At 39.8% G+C, this 23,480-nt stretch overlaps 1 protein-coding gene across 4 annotated transcripts in view; it reads left to right on the plus strand.

The window, feature by feature from the left end:
• zyg11b (zyg-11 family member B, cell cycle regulator) overlaps window positions 1-21,004 on the plus strand; it is a 39,150-nt gene extending 18,146 nt beyond the window's left edge. For 2 of the 4 annotated variants that reach the window (XM_033028625.1, XM_033028629.1), the window contains exons 6-15: window positions 2,573-2,637; window positions 2,880-2,979; window positions 7,356-7,406; window positions 9,171-9,332; window positions 11,877-11,924; window positions 12,572-12,639; window positions 13,227-13,356; window positions 15,613-15,665; window positions 17,939-18,036; window positions 18,628-21,004. In XM_033028625.1, coding sequence (XP_032884516.1) covers window positions 2,573-2,637; window positions 2,880-2,979; window positions 7,356-7,406; window positions 9,171-9,332; window positions 11,877-11,924; window positions 12,572-12,639; window positions 13,227-13,356; window positions 15,613-15,665; window positions 17,939-18,036; window positions 18,628-18,824 — 972 coding nt within the window. In that variant the 3' untranslated portion in view covers window positions 18,825-21,004. The remainder of the gene's footprint in view (window positions 1-2,572; window positions 2,638-2,879; window positions 2,980-7,355; window positions 7,407-9,170; window positions 9,333-11,876; window positions 11,925-12,571; window positions 12,640-13,226; window positions 13,357-15,612; window positions 15,666-17,938; window positions 18,037-18,627) is intronic. The other 2 variants (XM_033028626.1, XM_033028627.1) reach the window with 2 other exon arrangements.
• Window positions 21,005-23,480: the final 2,476 nt, after the last annotated feature.

Here is a 23,480-nt window from a genome sequence, read left to right on the forward strand (position 1 = left end):
ACATTTAAAACTGAGATTGCTAGGTTTTTGAATATTGGAGGTTCAATGGGTAAGGCAGGAAAATTCTGTGACAAAAGATTGACCATGATCTTGTCAATGGTGGAGCATGCTCAAGGACAATAGACAATAGGTGCAGGAGTAGGCCATTCGGCTGTCATCGCACAATATGGCAGGTTTGATCACTGGGCAGATGCAGTCAGAATCAGATGAAAATCAATGTTACTTTAAATGAGTTTACCATAGCTTTCACAGATTAATTCCTTGTACTTTTGGCCTGCATTTGCGATAATTGTAAGTAATTTTAATGCTTCCTGTTTGGCATCTTCTTGCAACTGTTTTAGTCTCAGAATCTCCAGAAGAGTCAGAATGCCACCAACTTCTAAAATTTCTATCAGTTATCGATGACTGAAATATAATTAAAAGTTAACATAGTTATTAGACAATAGACAACAGGTGCAGAAGTAGGTCATTCAGACCTTCAAGCCAGCACCACCATTCAATGTGATCATGGCTGATCATCCCCAATCAGTACCCCGTTCCTGCCTTCTCCCCATGTTCCCAGACTCCGTTATCTTTAAGAACCCTATCTTGCTCTCGCTTGAAAGTATCCAAAGAACCAGCCTCCACCCCCCTCTGAGGCAGGGAATTCCACCGACTCACAACGCTGTGTGTGGAAAAAGTGGTTCCTCATCTCCGTTCTAAATGGCTTGCCCATTATTCTTAAACTGTGGCCCCTAGTTCTGGACTCCCCCAACATCGGGAACATGTGTCCTGCCTCTAGAGTGCCCAAACCCTTAATAATCTTATATGTTTCAATAAGATGCCCTCTCATCCTTCTAAACTCCAGAGTATACAAGAATGGCAGGCAGTGACTCGTGGGGGGGTACCGCAAGGCTCGGTGCTGGGACCCCAGCTATTTACAATATACAGCAAAGATCAAGATGAAAGGATTCAAAGTAACATTAGCAAATTTGCAGATGACACAAAGCTGGGTGGCAATGTGAACTTGTGAGGAGGATGCTATGACAATGCAGGGTGATTTGGACAGGTTGGGTGAATGGGCAGATGCATGGCAGATGCCGTTTAATGAGGATAAATGTGAGGTTATCCACTTTGGTAGCAAAAACAGGAAGGCCGATTATTATCTAAATGGTGTCGTTGGGAAAAGGGGAAGTACAACAGGATCTGGGGGTCCTTGTTCATCAGTCAATGAAAATAAACATGCAGGTACAGCAGGCAGTGAATGGCATGTTGGCCTTCATAACAAGAGCAGTTGAGTATAGGAACAAAGCGGTCCTTCTGCAGTTCTATAGGGCCCTAGTGAGACCACACCTGTAGTATTGTGTGCAGTTTTGGTTCCCTAATTTGAGGAAGAACATTCTTGTTATTGAGGGAGTAGGTTTACAAGGTTAATTTCCGGGATGGCGGGATTGTCATATGAGGAGGGATGGAGCGGCTGGGCTTGTATACTCTGGAGTTTAGAAGGATGAGAGAGGATCTTATTGAAACATATAAGATTATTATGGGTTTGGACACACTAGAGTAAGGAAACATGTTCCCCATGTTGGGCGAGTCCAGAACCAGGGGCCACATTTTAAGAATAAGGGATAAGCCATTTAGAACGGAGATAAGGAAACACTTTTTCACACAGAGTTGCGAGTCTGTGGAATTCTCTGCCTCAGAGGGCGGTGGAGGCCAGTTCTCTGGATACTTTCAAGAGAGAGCAAGATAGGGCTCTTAAAGATAACATAGTCAGGGGATATGGGGAGAAGGCAGGAGTGGGGTACTGATTGGGGATGATCAGCCATGATCACGTTGAATGGCGGTGCTGGCTCGAAGGGCCAAATGACCTACTCCCGCACCAAGTGTCTATTTACCTACACTTGGTCCTTGGCTCACTATGCGTTGGCGATTCAAACCCTCCTCAAAATACCTGTTAAATGTTGTTTGAGTAGCTGCTTTCACCACTACTTCATGTAGCACATTCTGTACTACAGCTGTCCTTTCTCACATAATTTCCCTACCACTGACATTAGATTAATTAACTGGAGCCCCAGCAATCTTAACGTCCCTCTGCTTTACTCCACCTTTGATCAGCGGCCTCTGCCTGCATCCCAGTTCCACTTTACTCAGAGTTATTTTCTTTAGTGTTCTTTCCAAATCTCTAGCTTGCCCATTCTCGCCTCCTTTCTAGTGCTAAACTAATAACACTTTTTTTCTTCTTTCACCCAATACAAGATTCCTTTGAAATTGCCTGAGAATTCAATTCAGCTGTTTAGATACGAAGATCATGACTGGACTGTCACATGTGGTTGCCTTACTGCTCCCTACTACTCAAATTTGCTCCTTATAACTTGAATTTTCATGCAGACATATTTGTAGAAAATGTAACTTTTAAGTTCAGAGCAATTGGAATGGATCCATATCTAAGAAGGAATTACAGCAATATATACAACTTCCCCTAAGTCTGACTTTGGAGAATTTTCTATTTAATTTATTTGAACTCTTATAGTTAAGGGAATGTATTTGATATTACATGAGGCAAACAATTTTTTTATATTTTCATTTTTAGCTTCAGAAGAATTGTCTGTTGTCTCTTTGCAGCGATCGTATCTTGCAAGATGTTCCATTTAACAGGCAAGTAATCTTGTTGGATTTTAGTATCAATTCTGAATGAGGATGCTATGACTCCTGCATAGAGGAGAAAATTGTTTAGGAAAACATGTTCATTCTTAAAAACAAAGTTGTTACCCAGTGCTGCCTTAGTTTTTTAATTATTGGCACTGCTGCTCTTCTTGGTGTGTTTTAAAAAAACAAAAAAAAAACAAAAAAAACCTGGTTATATGATTTATTTAAATTTTTTATTCACCCCCCTCCAGGTTTGAGGCGGCCAAATTGGTAATGCAATGGCTTTGTAATCATGAAGATCAGAACATGCAGAGGATGGCAGTGGCTATTATTTCTATTTTGGCAGCAAAGGTGTGTAAATTTGTGTATCATTTTATGTGTGTTTTCTACATTGAAATATCTCATTACTCAGGTTTTTCAAACCTTGAATATTGGCATTGAACTGGATGTTGGTGCAAAAGTGAAGTTCTCAATTCTTTCCCACAGAATATTTGCCTCAAAAATTCCCTTAGTGTAGCTATGCATTGTCCACTTTTTAACGGCCATTATTTTTTTTTAATGCTTGTGTAGCAGTCCTTACTACACTGGCAGGGAGGAGTGGATTGAATTTACACAGTACGATAACAAAAACGAATCTTCCAATCATTATTTCCAGTTGAATGCAATACAATTTGGTCTTGATTGTAGGTTGTATTGTGTTTCAGACTTTGTTTTCGATAAATCACTGGATTCAGATAACAGTTTTGATTCACTAAGTAATTTATTACACTACTAAATAAGGCACATACACTTCCGTATCTCCGAATGTCCCCGAACGTACTCGCAAACCCCGAGTACACAGCAGAGCATGCCGCAGGATGTTTCTCCATACACTCACGGAAACCTGTACGCACTCGCAAACTCATCAGAGCACGCCACAGGATGTTTCGTTCAAGATCACCTGGCACCGTTTGCGACACGGTCCAAGGCTGAGGTTCTCTCACCAATAGGGCACCCAATACCATCCTTTATGGCATTTCATATCAGAGTAGACTGCACCACTGCCCCCTCCCTGAGCTAATCATAAGTCTTGTCTGCAACGTTTCTGCGCTACTAGCGGCAGGGGACGCGGGTGGTCCACCCAACTTTGTTGTTGTGTTGTGTTTTTCAACGTTACGCTTTCCCTTAGAATAGCCTGGGAAAGACTGCATTCCCAGGCAATGATCACAGGTGCGAGGATTTAACTCATCTGGAAACTAGTTTTCGAGAGGCTATGGTTGCTAACTTAACTTAAAAAAAGAGAGTAGGGTTGCTAACTTCGCTGATAACTCCATTCCACATTTTAGCTGAAATTGTCTGTTTAACCCTTACACTACTGACCTTTACCCATTAATAACTCTGCTGATGGTCCAGAGTTGAAATACATTTATTTATCAGCAAAAGGGAAAACAGATCCATCATTTTGAGCTAATTTTGTACTAGGCTACTTTGTAAAATGCTGGTGTCTTACTATAATTTGCCACCATTTCTCCATATAATTAGAATGCATTACTTCAAGATGAGATTATCTTGAAATCAAAAAGTGGAATAATGTACATGGGTACATTCTAAAAATCAGAAAATGCTGGAAATCAAACCTGTTTTGAAGTGCAGAAAAGAGGGAGGGATGACCCAGATGGGACGTCGAAGGATGAGAAGCCGAAGCCAAGAAGTGAAAGCCAGGATACCGAACGGACATGACGCAGAAAAGGCAAGATACCGAACGGACACGACGCTGAAAAGCCAAGACTGGCACGATGCCGAAAGGATACGAAGCCGAATAAACACGACGCCGAAAGGATACGAAGCCAAATGGACACCACGTCGAACGGACAAGACGCAGAACGGACGTGACGTCGAAAAGCCGCCGAACGGACATGATGTCTCCGGGGGCGGGATTTGTCCGAGACCGTGTCAGCGATTATTCCAGACCCCTGCGTCCATCACATTATTGGCCGGAGGGGAGATGGGAGGGTGGGGGGGAAGCTTGAGCTTGCGTCTGTGAAATGGTGGCAGTGACTGCAAGGTGCTGCGATTGCCATAGAGGCTTTTTGACGTCCTGTTTATTTCCAGTCAGATTTTAAGTAGTGTAGTGTACAGATCTGTAGTGGCGGCGCGGCTCTGGCTGCAGCGGCTCTCCGGCAGTCCTGTTTGTTTTGTGTTTTTTGGGTTGTTTATTTTCGTTTTGGTTAGTCTAGTTTTGGTTTTTAGTTTGTGTTTTGGGGGGGGGGGGGGTTGAAACGGGGCTTGCTGTCTCTCCCTGCGGGGGAATGCGACTTTTTTGTCGTATTCCCCTTCTCTGCCTCCGTCTGCGCTGAGGCCTAATGGCGGAGCTGGCGACCTCGAGGCTCAGGAGGCAGAGCCCGCCAGGACTCGCACTGAGCTCGCTCCCGTGAGGACGGCCCGGCTCGGGGCTGGAACAGGGCTTTCGTGAGGGGCTGTGACGGCCGGCCCGTGTTCCCGTCGGAGTAGCCGAGCTCGGGGAGGTACGGCGTTCCCAGCCCGAGGGAGGAGCGGCGCCCAGTCGGGGCGGCCCAGCCTGAGGGAGGAGCGGTGCCCGGTCGGGGCGGCCTGGCGCGAGGGAGGAGCGGCGCCCGGTCGGGGCGGCCAAGCTGAGGGAGGAGCGGCGCCAAGTCGGGGCGGCCCAGCCTGAGGGAGGAGCGGTGCCCGGTCGGGGCGGCCTGGCGCGAGGGAGGAGCGGCGCCCGGTCGGGGCGGCCCAGCCTGAGGGAGAGCGGCGCCCAGTCGGGGCGGCCTGGCGCGAGGGAGGAGCGGCGCCCGGTCGGGGCGGCCCAGCCTGAGGGAGAGCGGCGCCCAGTCGGGGCGGCCCAGCCTGAGGGAGGAGCGGTGCCCGGTCGGGGCGGCCTGGCCCGAGGGAGGAGCGGCGGCCTGGCGCGAGGCTGAGACGGTGGCAGTACTCACGTGAGGGCGATCCGGCTCGGGGCTGGAACGATGCTCCGGGGGCTGGGACGGCAGTTCTGGTGGCGGTGGCCTGAGACCGGGGGTTCGGCCGCGGGCCAGCGGCTGCGTCAGCAGGTCTGGTGAGCGGCAGCTTCGACTACCCCGGGCCGCGGTGTTTGAGCCGCAGGACAGGTTTTAACATCGCCCGGGGGGTATCGCCTCAGCGCAGAAGGAGAAGAGGAGGGAAGAGACTGCAGCCCTAAGACTTTTGCCTCCATCACAGTGAGGAGATGTTGGGTGGACTCACTGTGGTGGATGTTAATATGTGTTTATTGTTGTTTTTTATTGTATTGTATTATATGTATGACTGCTTAAAATTTCGTTCAGACTTCGGTCTGGATGACAATAAAAGGCTATTCTATTCTATTCTATTCTATTCTAAGTTTAATTCAGCTAAGTGTAAGGTGTTGTTTTTAGAAGTCGAACCAGGGCAGGATCTTCACATTGAATAGTAGGGCCCTTGGGAATGTTGTAGAGCGGAAGGATTTGGGAGAGCAAGTACATGGTTCTCTGAAAGTAGTGTCTCAGGTAGTGAAGAAGGCTTTTGGCATGCTTACCTTCATCAGTCAGGGAACTGAGCATAGAAGTTGGGACAAAGTGTTACATTTATACACAACGTTGTTGAGATTGCACTTGGAGTATTGTGCTCAGTATTTGGTCACCCTGTTGTCGAAAAAATGCCATTAAATTGGAAGAGGGTGACCAAAACTGAGCATAATACTCCAAGTGCAGTCTCAACAACATTGTTGACATGACTCGGGCCTGAGCTATCGGGAGAGGTTGGGAAGACTAGGACTTTTTTCCTAGGAACACAGGGTATTGAATAGAGCGTATAAAAGCAGGAGGGGCATAGATATAGTGAATGTCCATAGTCTTTTTTCCCAGGGTAGGAGATTCAGGAACTAGAGAGCATAGTTTAAGGTGAGAGGGGAATGATTTAATAGGAACCTGAGGAGCAGCTGCTTTAAATGGAGGGTGGTAGGTATATGGAATGAGCTTTCAGAGGAAGTAGTTGAGGTTTACACAATAACAATGTTTAAGTAGTTTGTCCAAGTACATGGACGGTTTAGAGGGATTTGGGGTAAACACGGGCAAATGGGATTGGTGTAGATGGGGCATCTTGGTCACACGGACAGGTTGGACTGAAGTTTGGAATTATGGTGCAGAATGTGATGCAAAAAATAGGAGTCTGACATTGGTGTCCTTGTTATACGGATGTTTCAGAGATGAGTGAGGGCTAGGGAGATGGCACCTGTCATGGACCTGTTGCAGCAGTAGGCAAATGTCAGTTGATCAAGGCTGTCTGGGAAGCTGGAGTTAATCTGTGCCGTAACCAGCCTCTCAAAGCACTTCATAATGGTGAATATCAAAGCCACTGGACAGTAGTCATTAAGGCATGCTACCTTGCATGCACGCAGCTGATCAGTGGAAAAGATGTAAACAGAAGTAGATGAATGTGAACAAAAAAGTGTGAAATACAATCTGTAAATGTTAAATAAAAGGGGATGCTGCAAATACTAAGCAAGTCAGTCATAATCAGAACAGGAAAACAGAGGTCATCAACTTGTGAAATTAGCTTTCTTCAAAATGACCAATTCTGATGCAGTCCAGAAAGGCATGTTATCTGAAATTGCTTAGTTCTGAGCGCTGTATTGTTGAGTGAAGTTGGGCTTCTCTGTTCCAATCTAAGAGATCAGAATGGAGGATGATCGAAAATTAATTTAATTTTTGAAATAACATGTTTTACAGCTTTCAACAGAACAGACTGCCCAACTTGGTACAGAACTCTTCATAGTCAAGGTAATCCATATTTTCTTGCTGCTACATATGCACAAATCTATTATTATCTTCTCATGAGAATAACATTCCAATTGTTTATGCTGGAAATAGGAATACTATCTTCTGTCATCAGTGAACAAGCACAAATGATCATATAACTTTAAAATGTGATATATACCTTGAACTAATTGTGCATCTATCTTTTTAATGTTTTACAGTATATAGTAGTTTAAAGTTAAATCTAGTACCTGCCTGCAAAAGTGGTTGCATATTTGAGAAACCATTTTTGAATTATATTCACTTTCTTTTTTTCATTTGTGCTGGTTCACTGGCATTCATTTGCTACTGCTGCTTTAGTCTTATTTCATGTGTCAAAAATGATTTAAAACAACAAAAATAACAGACAAAATTAAATTAAAAACACAAAATCTGAAAATACTCGGCAAGTCAGGCAGCATCTGTAGAGAGAAGCAGGGTTAATTTTTCAGGTTAATTACCTTTTCATCTGGCTTTGAACAATCAGTGATCTGAAATCTTACATTTTTTAAAGATGCAGCCTAATCTGCTGAGAAATTCTTCTATTCTGATTCAAGATTTCCAGCACCTGTACCGTTTTCCTATTTAAATTATTGAATAGTTCATATTTTCAGTTGGTGTCCAGTGTACTCTTATTGGAAATGCTTATTTTTCAAATGTATTAAGAGTACACTAGGGAAACAGGATTCCTAATTTAGTGGGCAAATGTGTTGAAATTTGATCATGCCTTTGGAATAAATGAAAGCACAACCTCGGAAGACAGTGAAACTTAATGATATGCAACTGAGCACCACCGTGTGTCTTAACATGGATTAGAAAGGTGCCTAGGCCAGACTTTACTACTATATTAGAACGTTTTTAACATCTTAAATGCAATTGTTTTTTTGTAAAACGTTTGTCTGAAACAAAATGGAAACCATTTATGCTCCCCTATTCTGTTAACAAAAAAGTTATTTGCAGTCTGACGTATATGGTTTTGTTCATGGTTCTTGTGTACCCATCCAGAGTTGTGTGGCAAGTTATTTTGGATCCTGCTAAGTATCTTCTAGGTTAAAGAATAAATATTGGTGTTTCGCTTCCTGTTTTAGTTTTTCCTAAGTGTTTTGTTTCAGAGACATTTTGCAAGACATTTGAAATACAATACAATATTGTATTTCAAATGCTAAACATGCTTTGATATAGTGCTACAGTCTAGCATGTGTTCCTCACTGATCTAAGTCATGGCAAGAGTTGAACCATTAGTTGATTTGTAAACTGCTGTGTTAAGTTGGATATCATTCGGTTTCACTGTCTTCTGAGGATGTGCATTCAGTTATTTGCAGCGTGAGCACAAAATTCTAGGTTAAACTTCCAACATTCCTAATGCTGTAATGCACTTTGGATATGCTTTGAATTGTTAAACCAAAAATCTCTTTCAGCATACATAGATGATTCAATTACAATTCTGACCATAAAAGTATTTAATTGAGAATAAAATATTTTGGGATATCAGGATGACGTTAAAGGCACTATATAAAGAAAGTTATCTCAGTCGAACAAATACATGATTGAAGATTTCCAATTGCCGCAGTGTTGGATCTCAGTCAGACAGTGCTTGTATAAACATTGACAATGCCTTTATGTTGTCTTGACACCTCTTCAATCCATCTTGGTCCTAAGAGACATTTATGTCTCCTGGTTACATGCTCATGACAACTATGTAAAGCACTTGCAAATCTGTGAATTATAGACTCTTCTTCTCTTTCACAGAAATTGCTGCATATAGTAGAGCAGAAGACAGCTCTGTCATTGGTGGATACCACTTTAAAGTTTACGCTTAGTGCACTTTGGAACCTGACCGATGAATCTCCAACCACCTGCAAGCACTTTATAGAAAATCAGGGTTTAGAATTATTTATGAAAGTACTCGAGGTAATTTCATCCAAATGGATAATAATTCATTTTGTTTTATTACTCCCCTGTTTATTGATACTGGTGCATTCCTTGATTAGAGAAGTTGGGCAGATTTTCTATTCCATCCTTTCCATGTTTTCCTTTCCCTTTTATGGTGTCTCCCAGATAGACCATGGACGAATTTCTTGGATCGTTTGAGCGTCTCCTGGTTACATATATGTGTGACCTGCAGTTGCATATTTTAACTCTGATTTGTCCTGTGTTGAACATCTTTTAAAGTTCTGTATTTCTATTGATGAATTCCAACATACATGATCACAATAAGGAAATTGCAACAGTTGAATGACTGTCTGGATATTAATATTTTAATAATGTTTTGTCATATCTGAATTATTTGTGATACAAATCTTCATAGAGTTGTTACAGGTAATGATTCTGGTCTATTTTGAACTTAATACACACCCACCATTTTTATATGCTAGAAAGAACATGTATGTGTATATAAAAAGGCAGTAGCAAAAAATAAATTGAGAGTCTTAAAGACATTATAACTGGGAATAAAGAAATAGCTGAGACATTAAACACATGGTTTGTATCTACCTTGATTACAGGACACAGTTAAATGTTGCAGAAATGTAGGGAATCTAATGATGGTGAGGAATTGTAATTAATCAGAAGTAATGATGAGCTCATGTCCCAACAGACAATTGGATGTATTACTGATCTTCCACAATCTCTTAAATTCTGGAAGAGTCCTGGCAGATTGGAGCCCAACAATTGTAACACCTATTACTGTAAGAAGGAAGTAAAACTATAGACCAATCACTAATATCTGCTGCCAGAGAAATAATAAGCATGATAAATAGTAAGACTGGTTTATATGTCATGGTGTTCAGAAAATTGAGTGGTGATTTGATTACTTCAAAAATTAATGTGTTAAATGCCAAAATAATTTGTAATGATGAGGTTTACTTGAGGAGCTAAATAACCACCTCTTATCCCCTAATTCTTGTGTTCAGTTTTACCATCCTATTACCCTTGAGAAGGTGATGGCGAACTATTGCCATGAACCAGTACTGTCCATCTGGTAAAAGCAGTCCTGCTTTCTGATTGCTTTCCAGCAATCAACAAGATTAATTTATATGGAGACACAGGGAAACTGCAGATACTGAAATCTAGAGCAGAAGAAATCTTTGAAGAAGGCTCCCAACCCGAAATGTTGCATGTCCACTCCCTCCGCAGTTGCTGCCTGACCTGCTGAGTTCCTCGACCAGTTTTTTTTGGGGAGGGTTTTCGCTCAAGGATCAGTTATAGTCAGAACAGTGTAAGATTTGGAAGAACAATAATTTGTAGTGCTGCAGGGAAATAATGGGGAAATGGGACGGATGCAGTTCTCCATAAAGAACCATGTTAACTCCAGGGTAAATTATCCTCTTCTATGCCTAACTATTCAAGGATTTTATGAGTTGGTGAACCACATTCATTCAGGCAAGTATTCTATTATACACTCCATGTGTACCTTATAAATGGTGGAATGATTAAAAGTTTGGGAGGTGAGCAATTCACAGTAGCCTCTGTTTTTGTTTGTGAAGAAAACAATCCCCATTTATGAATTTGGGGAATGTAGAAATGGTAATAATTCAGATAGTAATTGTGTGGCATAAAGGTTACTTTTCCACTTATAAACTTGTGCATGGATTAGTGGCAAGTAATGGTGACCAGTTTTTGTTTGCAAGCATAAGTTGTACCATTTTCAGACAACCTGTGTGTGGAACTGAAGCATGTCAAAACAGTAGGAAATATTTCCAGATCTGACTTTATGACATTGGGAAGATCATTGAAGAGGTAGCAAAGATGGGTAGGTTTAGGACGTTAGCCTGAAATAACTCATGACAAAATATGACAATTGAATAATCAGTTAATTGAATCCAAAAGTCTGTCACCAGCAATGAAACATTAAGTGGATAGTAGGATGTGGGGTGAAATATATTGGGAAAGATGAGTTTGATGTACAAGACACAGCAGGAATACTTGGGAGTATTTTGCATTATCGTATACCAAGGAAGAAAAGTTGAAGTGAAGGAAGAGGAAGTAAAGGATAAGTGAGAACGGCTGGTTATGTACAGAGTGAATAAGCTGTTTAGTTTGGACAATTCCATCCCAAGTTACTAAGGGATGACAATAGCAGAAGTGTTCACCATAATCTTTCATCTATCTGTAGCTATGGGGTAAATACAAAGGGTTTACATAATTGCAAATTTTGACAGTTTGGTGTAAAGACATGCATGCCTATTAATTTTAGGCTAGTTTATTTAATGTTAGAGGGTAAAATTTTAGAAACAATATTCAGAGAATAAAGTTATCAAGTGCTTAGCCAGCATAGATGGATAAATGGCAGATAGTGTTAAACTAACCTAACTTGAAGTTTTTGTCATTTCAACACTTCTGTCACAGCAGTTGACGCAATCTAAATTGCTTCCTCCTTCTGTGAAACGCTAATATTTATTTTGTACTATAAATTTGTACGATAACAGTACATATTGATCAACTCTGTTTTTACAGTCCTTTCCAGGTGAGCCATCCATCCAGCAGAAGGTTCTCGGTTTGTTGGTAAGTATGCTTAATATTATGAAGAAAGTAACCCATCTTGCGTTGAAAATCCTGTTCCTGTTTGCAACTTAAAATTATTGGGGGGTGGTGAGTAAGAATCAGGTACATGTTCCCTATACCTTTTTGCGAGAACTTTTATATAAATTTGCTGAATTGTTATAAAATATTTTAGATTTTAGAAATCTGTAATATTCAAATCTGATTTTAATGGAAGTAATAGTTTCAGTTTTTGCCTGTATTATCTTTCTGCATGTGTTGTACATTTTCATGAAAATGGGACATAATTTTAATAAATGTATCAACAACAGATTTTATTTGCTCTTCAGAAGCCTGTGTGCATAAATATAAACCATGCTCTTTCTAATATGCTCTTCATATTTTGTTCCAATTATGTTTGCCATATTGGTTGGTAAATAGTGCAAACACAAAATTTCTCAAAAACTAAGAAAATTAGAACCAATATTATTCTTGTACTCTGAAATAATCTATTACTCGGAAACTGGAAGCATTTGAACTCCATCTCTGCCCGAAACAATATTTTGCAGTAGGAATTAATGTTGGGGTTGAGTAGAAAAGAACTTTAGTTAGAAATGAACTTTGACTATTAAACACTCAGCATTATCAATCAAATAACATTTTTATTTTAGAACAACATAGCTGAAGTAAAAGAACTCCATCCTCAACTGATGAAGAAGGGCTTCATTGAGCACATCGGGTAAGAATTATTTTGCATTTAAAAAAAAAAATTTTTTTTTACTCTTGTTTCTAATTATTAAAATAGGTTACTCTTCACATCTAAATAGAAAGGGCTAAAATCTAAAGAAAGTTAGTTTTTCTCCAAGAAATACTTAAAACAGTTTTGTAAAATAGTTGCATAGCAATGATGATTATAGTCTTTTTATTGGGATGGGTGATCAACATTATCATATTGGTTTGAATAGTATACAGAACTTGTGAAAGAATAAGTGCAGAATAAGAACAGACTCTTCAGCCCACCATGTCTGTACCAACCATTATCCCAATGGGCATATAGATGGCACATTAAGAACAATAGAATAGTAGTTTGACTGGGTGGATTTGCTGTGCCATTGTCAGAATAGTGATTGGAATAAGATTGCAATTATTGAAAAGGGCATGTTTAGGTGGGTGGGATGCCAATGAGTACTAGCTTTATGATTAATTTTCAGGATTTTTATTATAAAGGTGACTTCCCAATTAATATTTTCTGCTTGGAGCAGGTTTGGGAGACATTCCGATCCAGTAGATCTTTGGAATAACTACTGTAACTATGTTCTGTTTTAGTGTCTTACTACATAACAAAGAAGTGGAGGTCAGCTACTTTGCTGCAGGAATAATAGCTCATTTGATATCGCGGGGGCTACATATCTGGACATTGGATCTTGACCTCCGAGCTTCTCTTCTGGAACAATTGGTATGTTTGTACACATTGGTCAGTGGATTTGCATGAAGATTTCTAAAACGTAATATTCTCTTCATAATAAATGAACTAATGTTGGGAGAAAAACTTCTATTATTTATGCAGTATAGAAATATTGTAACTATACCATTGCACATTTATAACCCCGTGACATTGCCTTTAGTGCCTCCCAGAATATAATGGCACTCAGCTGGACCTCATCCTCATTGGTGTTAACCTCTTCAGTATCTCTTGGTTTGTTGTACTTCTCCATCTCACATTCATACTAGTAATTTCCTCCTCTAAACTTCGAACATTGTAGCATTGTTTTCGAACCTGGCACCACAGATTGGCTTTGCTGGCCACAGATTCCATCCCTGTCCTTGGCCAATGAGGCATTCCATCCCTGTCCTTGGCCAATGAGGCAGAACCAATTTGTTTGCAATCTTGGACTCTTGTTTGATTCTGACATGTTTCCTGTTGCACAATCACTCATCAACACGATTGTCCTCTTCTATCTCCATAATATTGTCCATCTGTGGGCTGCTGCTGCCGTAACATTTAACTGTTTCTTTTGGAAGAGTCATATATAAGGATAACAAGGTTCTTCTCTACAGCCTCTCACCCTTGACCCTCTACTACCTACGATTATCCAAAACCATTCTGTTCATGCGAAATCATGCCAAAATCTAAATTGTAACCTATTTGATTTATATTGGGTTCTAGCTGCACTTTTATTTTAAAATTAATTTCAGATTACCCTTTAAAACCTTTGATAAGATGCTGCACATGAGTCTGCTAAACAAGATGGGTGCACATGGTATTGGAGGGAAGATACTATCATGAATAGAAGATTGGCTGATTGCCAGAGACTAATTATGTTTTACAGGGGTGGGAGTTGGGTCTGCTACTTTACACATTATATATTAATGATTTGGATGATGGAATTGATGGCTTTGTGGCCATTAGTAGATGATACGAAGATATGTGGAGGGGCAGGCAATGTAGAAGAAGCAGGACTTGGACAGATTAGGAGAGTAGACAAAAAAGTGGCAGATGGATTAAAGCATAGTAAAGTGTGTGGCCATGCACTCGGATAGTAGGTATAAAGGTGTAGACTATTTTCTAAAGGGAGAGGTTTTCGAAATCGAAGGTGCAAAGCGACCTGCAAGTGCAGGATTCCCAAAAGGTTCATTTGCAGGTTGAATCGGTAGGAAGGACGACAAATGCAATGTTAGCATTCATTTCGAGAGGGATAGAATATAAAAGCTGGGATGTGATGCTTGGGCTTTATAGGGCGCAGGTCAGACTGCATTTGGAATATTATGAACAGTTTTGAGCCCCATATTTGAAGGATGTGCTGGCAATGGAAGGTGTCCAGAGGACAATAAAGAATAGACAATACATACAGGTGGAGGCCATTCGGCCCTTCGCGCCAGCACCGCCATTCATGTATGATGTTGTGGGAATTGCAGAGACATAGCTGCAAGAGGGCCAGGGCTGGGAACTGAATATCCAAGGGTATACCTCCTATCGAAAAGACAGACAGGTGGGCAGAGGGTGTAGGGTAGCTCTGTTGGTGAGGAATTAAATTCAGTCCTTTGCAGGAGGTGACATTGAAACAGGAGAAGTGGAGTCAGTATGGATAGAACTAAGGAATTGTAAGGGTAAAAAGACATAAAATTAGTGAAACAATTATTTCCCTTTCAAATATTGCAAAAAATAGAGCTGTACTTACTCAAGTCTTAAAAATCTAACATAACCATCTTATTTCAGTGCAGAGTGAAAACTAACTTCTATAACTATGCTGCAAAATTGGTTGTTCATTAGGTTTTTTCATTTCTTGCATAAATTAATTCACTCCAATCTTGGCACCTTTTAAATTATATTTTTGGTTGCAGCATAAGTCACTCTGTCATGTTGTCACTTGCGGGCGGAACACCAAGGGACATTCCTTGTATGTGAATACTTGGCCAATAAACTTATTCATTCATTCAAGGGATGTTGGGCTTCAATGCAGATTTATTGTTTCTCCATACGATATTTTAGATTAATCTTATTTAATACTTGTAGGTTGTATGACATTACAAAATACATGAAATTTCTGTTATTAAACCATTTTTTTGTCAATATAGTACATCTAAATATATTTTTGCTAAATTCATATTTCTGTGTTAAAATGTCATAAATAACTCGTCTTTTCTAGTTTATTTCCAAGAACAATACTTGGTTAACTACCTTTAGATAAATATTGACTTTTTTTCCTTTCAGCATTCTGTTATTTTAAATTGGCCAACACCGGATTGTGAGATGGTAGCTTATAGGTATGTTCAATTTTGATATCCTTCTCTTTATTGGTATTTGATTTGTCTTTATTTGCCAATATATCCTACAGTCCCACTAACTAGACAGGCCTATTGTGAGACTAAGTCAACTCGGGTAGCAGAGAGGGGCAAGGTGGTTAAGGATTCATTATAAAATTGGTTCAGACCCTAATTTTTAAAACCATTATATCAAATTTCTATTTTTATTTATTAATGCTATTTGCCCAGATTATATGATTGATCTGTGTGAGATTGAAGCCCCACCTGTAGAATCTGGGCTGACGTCAAAGTATCTTCAAGGGCTGTATTGCTATATTGTCTTTTAGATGGGGCAATACATTTATAATTTTCCAATATCTCTGGTGTTCCTAAAACAGTTCTATGAATTATTTATTAAGGATAAATTGGATTCAATATTCTACATATATATGTATTTTTACAATACTGGCACACAATAATGTGACAAAGGGAGTCAAATTTCAAATTCCTTCAAAAATGTTGACGAGCACTTTATGGCATTCATGATATCAACAGAAAATGTAAGAAAAGATAGCATATTGATGGAAGGTTTCCGAAAATGGCATCAGAATACACAAATACATTTTGTATAAAGGTTTTTGCATGGTGTCCACCAGTGACCTGGTTGGCACAGTAATAGCCCTGTCCCACGGGACGAGTTCATTCCAAGAGCTCTCCCGAGTTTAAAAAAAATCAAACTCGAGGTAAGCACGGAGAATAAACGTAGCGGGTACGTCGGAGCTCGGGGACGTCTCTTAGCGGCTCGTAATGCTAACGGCAGGTACTCGGGAAGACTCGCTAACGGCAGGTAAGCACGGGAAGACTCGTGAAGTTTTTTCAACATGTTGAAAAATGTCCACGAGAGCCCCGAGTACCGACGAGTGGCCATTAACGTAAATCTCCGAGTTCGAATCAGGGCAAACTCGGGAGAGCTCTTGGAATGAACTCGTACCGTGGGACAGGGCTTTCAGTGCACGTATTTCTTACTCTTTTCTATGTTTATGAATACCACATGGAACAATAAAATTGCAAGCAACGTTTCCACTCCATTCACCTGATCTTGTAGTAGAATACTGCATCCATCTGAATGGACACCGCGACGCACGTTACACAATCATACACACAAACGTACGTTGCGTTGGACACTCAAAGGTTGGGTGTCCCAGAAAATGAACGTTGCATTATTAGAGCAAACCAAACATTTTTACCAATGTGATCTAAACGGTACATTACCTTATGGATTTGAGCTATATCAATGGCCGATAATTCGTCAGAAGGTGTGATTTGGGATGATTTTTTAGTAAGTAAAATGTCTCCGTCATGGTCGTTGTGGCGCTTCCGGAAGGAAGGAATGAAGTTAGCGACTTGGTCCATACGAAAGGTAAACAAGAGACAGTGTGTTGCCAAATTGAAGATTGGCTCAGTTTCTTATGACCAATTTATGCCCCAAAACATTTTTTTATTGACTTTAAAAAGTCAGAAAATATATCATAAATAGTCGTGTTTTTGACACCACTATGCTTTTGATATATTAAATTTGAATATAAGAAAAAATAATTAACGCCCAAAAATCACTACTACCATAGGATACCTTGTCCCATGGGGTTTGTGAAAAGCAGTAGAGGTTTAGAGCCTCCGTGGTTTAACTTACAGAGGTACCGACCCAGATAACGGTAGTTGTGACAACGACCATTATCGGATCTTTGGAAGACGGAATACCAGACATGTTACTGTATCTTTCTCCTGGTATTGATAAAGATATTTCTCTAGATCATAAAAAAACGTATATGTATGAGGGGCCATATGAAGTTTATTTATGAATTAAATATTCATGACTAAACGTAGCAGAGTTTTTACGTCACATTTTTGGTGTCCAAAATGGTGGTAAAACGATGAACATTTGTCTGTCATGAAAAAAGTTTTTGACTTTCGGTCTTGAAGTAATCTAATTTATATCTATTATTTATAAGGTTTCACATGATAGGTAGATTTGTGTTAAGAACAGTGTAATGGTGTAAAAACCTGAATAATAATCTTGTTCCTCAAAATCTCTCCAGTATTGTAAAAATACACATATGTGAGAAGGAGTGTAAATGTTACAGGATTATTGTGCTTCTTGATTAGAAAGGAATGAAACGGTTTATGAATATTCCTTGATCCATCACTTTACATTTGTAGTCAATAGTCAGACTTTCAACTGAAGAATTGCAATATTTCTTTCCTTTCTACTAAAATGGAGTATATTTATTTCCTAGATCATTCAGTCCATTTTTTCCATTGCTGGAATGTTCTGATACACCAGGAGTGCAGATTTGGGCTGTCTGGGCAATGCAACATGTCTGTAGCAAAAATGGTAAGTGGAGATCTGAAGCCAAGTGCTGTGATGTTCACTTTTTTGTGTGAGTACATAGACAGGATTAGTTGAGCTGTATTATTTCCCCATTAAAGTTATTAATTATGGAGACTTTGGTAATAAAGTGGACCAATTTTCTGGTTTCCTGTAATTTTTAGAAAATGTTTACATTATAGATGTAATTGGGTTTACAAATGTTAATAATGTTTGCCGACTCATTCTCTAATATAAAGCTATGCTATTTTTCTCATGTCGTAACTCATACTAACATTTGAGCTAGGAATATATTCTAATTAATTAAATTTCAGACTTTACAGTTCTATTGTCGAAGTTAAAAATGAGTAAGTTAACCTGGGTTGTTGCAGGAATTGATGTAATATTAGATATGATGTAAAAATAAATGTGAATTACCTCTGGAAGGGCTTGGTTAACGTACATCACCGAATTCTATACTGTTGGATAGCAAAATTATAATTGGTTTAACAGACTGCAAAGAAAAAAATTCCAGGATTAATCATGTGTTATGATAGACTTCTGATCATTCACTTAAATTTCAAGTGCGGCTTCAAATATATATTTTGTCTTCTACAGCACCTAGGTACTGCAGCATGCTCATTGAAGAAGGTGGAATGCAGCAGCTATACAATATTAAGAACCACCCACAGATTTCGCCAGATGTTTTGCGGATTGTTACTAACATTATTGAAAGTTTAGAGAAGTACATTATGCGCCATGGAAAGGTCTCTTCCTGTCACAAAAAGCCACAAACTAAACACAGCGTGATTTAAAGAGTAACCAGACAATTGTTTGTGAGATTGTACCAGTAAGTTTTTTTTAAAACAAAACACATTTGGTAACTTGTAAGGTCCTTTTTAAAAACCTCCACAAAAAAACATATCATATGATGTCCAGATACAGTAGCCCAGAATAGCCAAGTAGCCGAAGACACATGAAACTGACCTATTTCTGTGTACAACACTCTAAACAATGCTATTCCCGAAGAATTTAAAAACTCATTAACTTGTGTGTTGCAAAATGTATTGTCTGAGTAGTGTTGTACAATTTTACAACGCAAAGTTGACTCTTTAATCCATTATGTTATCTGCTGGTTCTTTTGTTACTGCTATCCAATGTGACCACATTTGCATTTTACTTCAGATCACTACATCTTTTAAAGTGAATATTGAATGAGGTAGTAGTCCCTGTCTCAGCTGCTCTGAATAGCGTACCAATTTCTGAAAAATTGACAACTTGTCACATTTTCTCAACCAAGAAGAAGCAAGTTTTCATTATTTATTCTACAAACTCTTGTATTGAAAAATCATCTTGTAACTCTTTTAATCATCTCTGCTTCAGTGCTAAATGCCCTTTTTTATAAAATATTTATAATTTCCTATCCCAAGTATTAATGTCATTTTCTCATTTTAATATTGTTTCTCTGATGGATTAAACCATTACTTTCTGGTACAGCTACAACAAATACATTGTTACCTTTATTGTTTTCATCTGTCTTTAAAGCTGTGGTTCTTATTTTTACAGCTTTATCTTCCTGAAACTGAAGTTGGGGGGTAGAGTTTATGAACTAGTGCATGTGTCTCACTCGGTTTCTACTTTAAACATCACAATTTTATTCAGTCCTACAACAAAATACATCCTCTGATAACAAATCCTCTGATAACAAATCCTCTGATAACAAATTCTTATTCCTCTAAAAAAACATTTAAACGAAATTGCAATCACTATGTCTGGTGCAATCCAACAAGGGGAGCCCAGTTTTTAACGTTAGACACTTCTGGGAACAAGCTCTAAAGATTTTGCTTAAAATCTTTATGGTGTTATTTTAAAGGAAAGTTCTCTGAAAACATGCCCTTTGTCCAATTTCAATACCTCCCTAAAAAAAACTTGTGCTTTCCACTGTGGATACTAATGAGCAGTGGAATCCTTGGGATAATTATGTATTTTAATATTGAGTTGGTGTGGTGCTTATTAATCCTGACGTAGAAGGAACAGATGATGTTCAAACTCTCTTACTGGTGCATAGTAAATCCTGCAGATGCAGATTATGTACTGTATTATTGGTGCTGCAGCTGTTTTGTGTTGGATTCTTGCAAAGTATTACATAAGTAACATTGCAGCTTGGTTTGGTTTGAATTCAACTCGGACTATTTTGATAGGGTTATAGAGTGGAACTTCCTGCTAATTGCAACTTTTTACAGCTAGGTTGAAACCTTAGGGACTTGAAAGATCAACAGGTTCTTTTAACCTTCTAGCAATTAAAATACTTGCAACTTTTCTTCATGCCTTTACAATTTCTTCCAAATACCATCTGGCAATAATTTTCTTCAGTACTTCTTAAACCCCATCTTGCAAAATTTAAAAAATATATATTGAAATAGTGAAACCATGTATGGGAGTGATAAAAACACCAAAAACATCTCAGTATAACACACAGATATTGATTCATTCATGATGTCCAGTGTAACCTTCTTTATTTCTGAAGGCAACGATAATAGTGTATGCAGTTAAATATTTCTACAAGTTCTAGATGGAGTTTGCCATTGTGGATTTTTGGTCTGGTTGCTGGTGTTGTCTTTGCAAGTGTTTTGTTTTTTCTTCAAAAAACAGCTTTTATTTGAATAAATGTTGCTCATGAACTGTTGACTAAATCTGGATGTCACTTGTATGCTACATTTTATAAAATAAGGAATGGAAAAGTTGAATTGTAAGAAGCATAATCTTTGATTTTCACCTCAAACCCTTCTTGCTCCCTTTTTGAAATTATTTTATACAACATATTACCTCCCTGGAAGAAATAAGCTTTTGAAAATCCTAAACTGCTTTTTTCTTTTCATACTGCTTGCACATATTTTACATATCATTGGTTTTATGATTTTTTTGCTCAGATACTGTCCCTTTCAATACCTCATTTTTAAAAACGCATTCTATTAAAAACGTATGATTTAACATTGTGATCTACTGTAATTGTTAATGTTCTTTGGACAAAGTGGTTTGGGGCAGCTGGCTTAGATTTTCCTTTTCTTCATTGACAACAAATGCCCTTAACGTGCCGACTGAGTCTGGCTATTTGTCTGGGTCAGCTATTCTGACTACTTGCAATACACAGGTCTCTGGGATTATGAAAGGAATTTTTTAATTGATGTGTGGAAATGTAGTCTGAATATTGTTTTGACTTGTTGGCTCTTCAACTCTTTTTACCCTGACATAACAGCACAGAAACAGGCCCTTTCGCCCAGCCTGTCCATGCTGCCCGAACAACACCTAAACATCCTTTGGCCCAATGTCTGCAATACCCCATTCAAGCTAGTCCCATTTGGCCAGTATCCCTCTAAACCTTTCCTATATACATGTCCACATACCTTTTCAAACAGCTATTCTTCATGGTAAATTTAAGGCCACACGTCCAAATAATCTATAAATAGACTTAAACTATGTAGAGGTTAATAGTTGTACACACATAGATCTTTGTTTGGGCTGCTAAGTTTACATGGGTAATTAGGGCATGGGAAATTACATGTATAGTGACAGTTTTTACTGAGTTAAGCTAAATGGCTACTACAACATGTTCGCCTTGAATGATATGCAGCAATAGTTTTCCAAGGAATTATTGCAGTGCACAAGGTTATTTAGCAATTGAGTCTACACTTGTTCTTTACAGACCAATCGCAATAATACTTTATTAGCTAAGTTTGTTTTGCAACATACGAGGAATTTCATTTGCCAAGTCAGTCATGCAAACAAAAAGCAACGGAACACACAAAACACATTTTAACATAAACATCCACCACAGTGACTCCTCCACATTCCTCACTGTAATGGAAGGCGAAAAAATGTTCAAATCTCTTCCCTTCATTATTCTTCCGCGGTCGGTGGCCTCGAGCCCTCCGTTAACAGTACGATCTTAACTCCTGTAGCCAGCGGTTGGGCCCTCCAAATTGGGGTGATCAGCTCCTGCATCGGGGGGTGATGTCAGCTCCCCCGCGCCGACGATCGGACCCTGGGTCGGGGCTGGTCGAACCTGTGCGTTGTTGGAGCTCCCGACATCCACGGTCTCTCCCGAGACTACGAGCTCACGATGGTAAAGTCCGCAGGCCGCGGTTGGATCGATCCCAGGCAAGGGATCGGCTCCGATGTTAAGTCCATGCCCCGCGATAAGGCTCGAGGTCAGTCCGAGGAGGCCTCCAGCTCCATCGATGGTAGGCCGCAGAGCGACCGGAGATGCGATCCGGAAAATAATCGCATCTCCCGCCAAGGTAAGAAACTGAAAAAAAGTTTCCCCCAATCCCCCCCCCCTTCCCCCCCCCCCCCCCATATAAAACAAACCAGAGAACATGTACACAAACTTTTAACACTCACTAAAAATAAAAAAAAACGAAAAAACAGACAGTCTGTTGGCGGGGCTCCCAATCATGCGACGCTCCTGGTGGTAATCGAGGCTTTCGACAAGGTCCCACATAAGAGATTAGTATACAAACTTAAAGCACACGGTATTGGGGGTTCAGTATTGATGTGGATAGAGAACTGGCTGGCAGACAGGAAGCAAAGAGTAGGAGTAAAAGGGTCATTTTCACAATGGCAGGCAGTGACTAGTGGGGTACCGCAAGGCTCAGTGCTGGGACCCCAGCTATTTACAATATTAATGATTTGGACGAAGGAATTGAATGCAACATCTCCAAGTTTGCGGATGACACGAAGCTGGGGGGCAGTGTTAGCTGTGTGGAGGATGCTAGGAGGCTGCAAGGTGACTTGGATAGGCTGGGTGAGTGGGAAAATGCATGGCAGATGCAGTATAATGTGGATAAATGTGAGGTTATCCACTTTGTTGGCAAAAACAGGAAAGTCGACTATTATCTGAATGGTGGCCGATTAGGAAAGGGGGAGATGCAACGAGACCTGGGTGTCATAGTACACCAGTCATTAAAAGTAGGCATGCAGGTGCAGCAGGCAGTGAAGAAGGCGAATGGTATGTTAGCATTCATAGCAAAAGGATTTGAGTATAGGAGCAGGGAGGTTCTACTGCAGTTGTACAGGGTCTTGGTGAGACCACGCCTGGAGTATTGCATACAGTTTTGGTCTCCTAATCTGAGGAAAGACATTCTTGCCATAGAGGGAGTACAGAGAAGGTTCAACAGACTGATTCCTGGGATGTCTGGACTTTCATATGAAGAAAGACTGGATAGACTCGGTTTGTACTCGCTAGAATTTAGAAGATTGAGGGGGGATCTTATAGAAACTTACAAAATTCTTAAGGGGTTGGACAGGCTAGATGCAGGAAGATTGTTCCCGATGTTGGGGTAGTCCAGAACAAGGGGTCACAGTTTAAGGATAAGGGGGAAATCTTTTAGGACTGAGATGAGGAAAACATTTTTCACACAGAGAGTGGTGAATCTCTGGAATTCTCTGCCACAGAAGGTAGTTGAGGCCAG

The sequence above is a fragment of the Amblyraja radiata genome, chromosome 10 (assembly GCF_010909765.2).
Source record: "Amblyraja radiata isolate CabotCenter1 chromosome 10, sAmbRad1.1.pri, whole genome shotgun sequence".
In the NCBI taxonomy this organism is placed as follows: Eukaryota; Metazoa; Chordata; class Chondrichthyes; order Rajiformes; family Rajidae; genus Amblyraja; species Amblyraja radiata.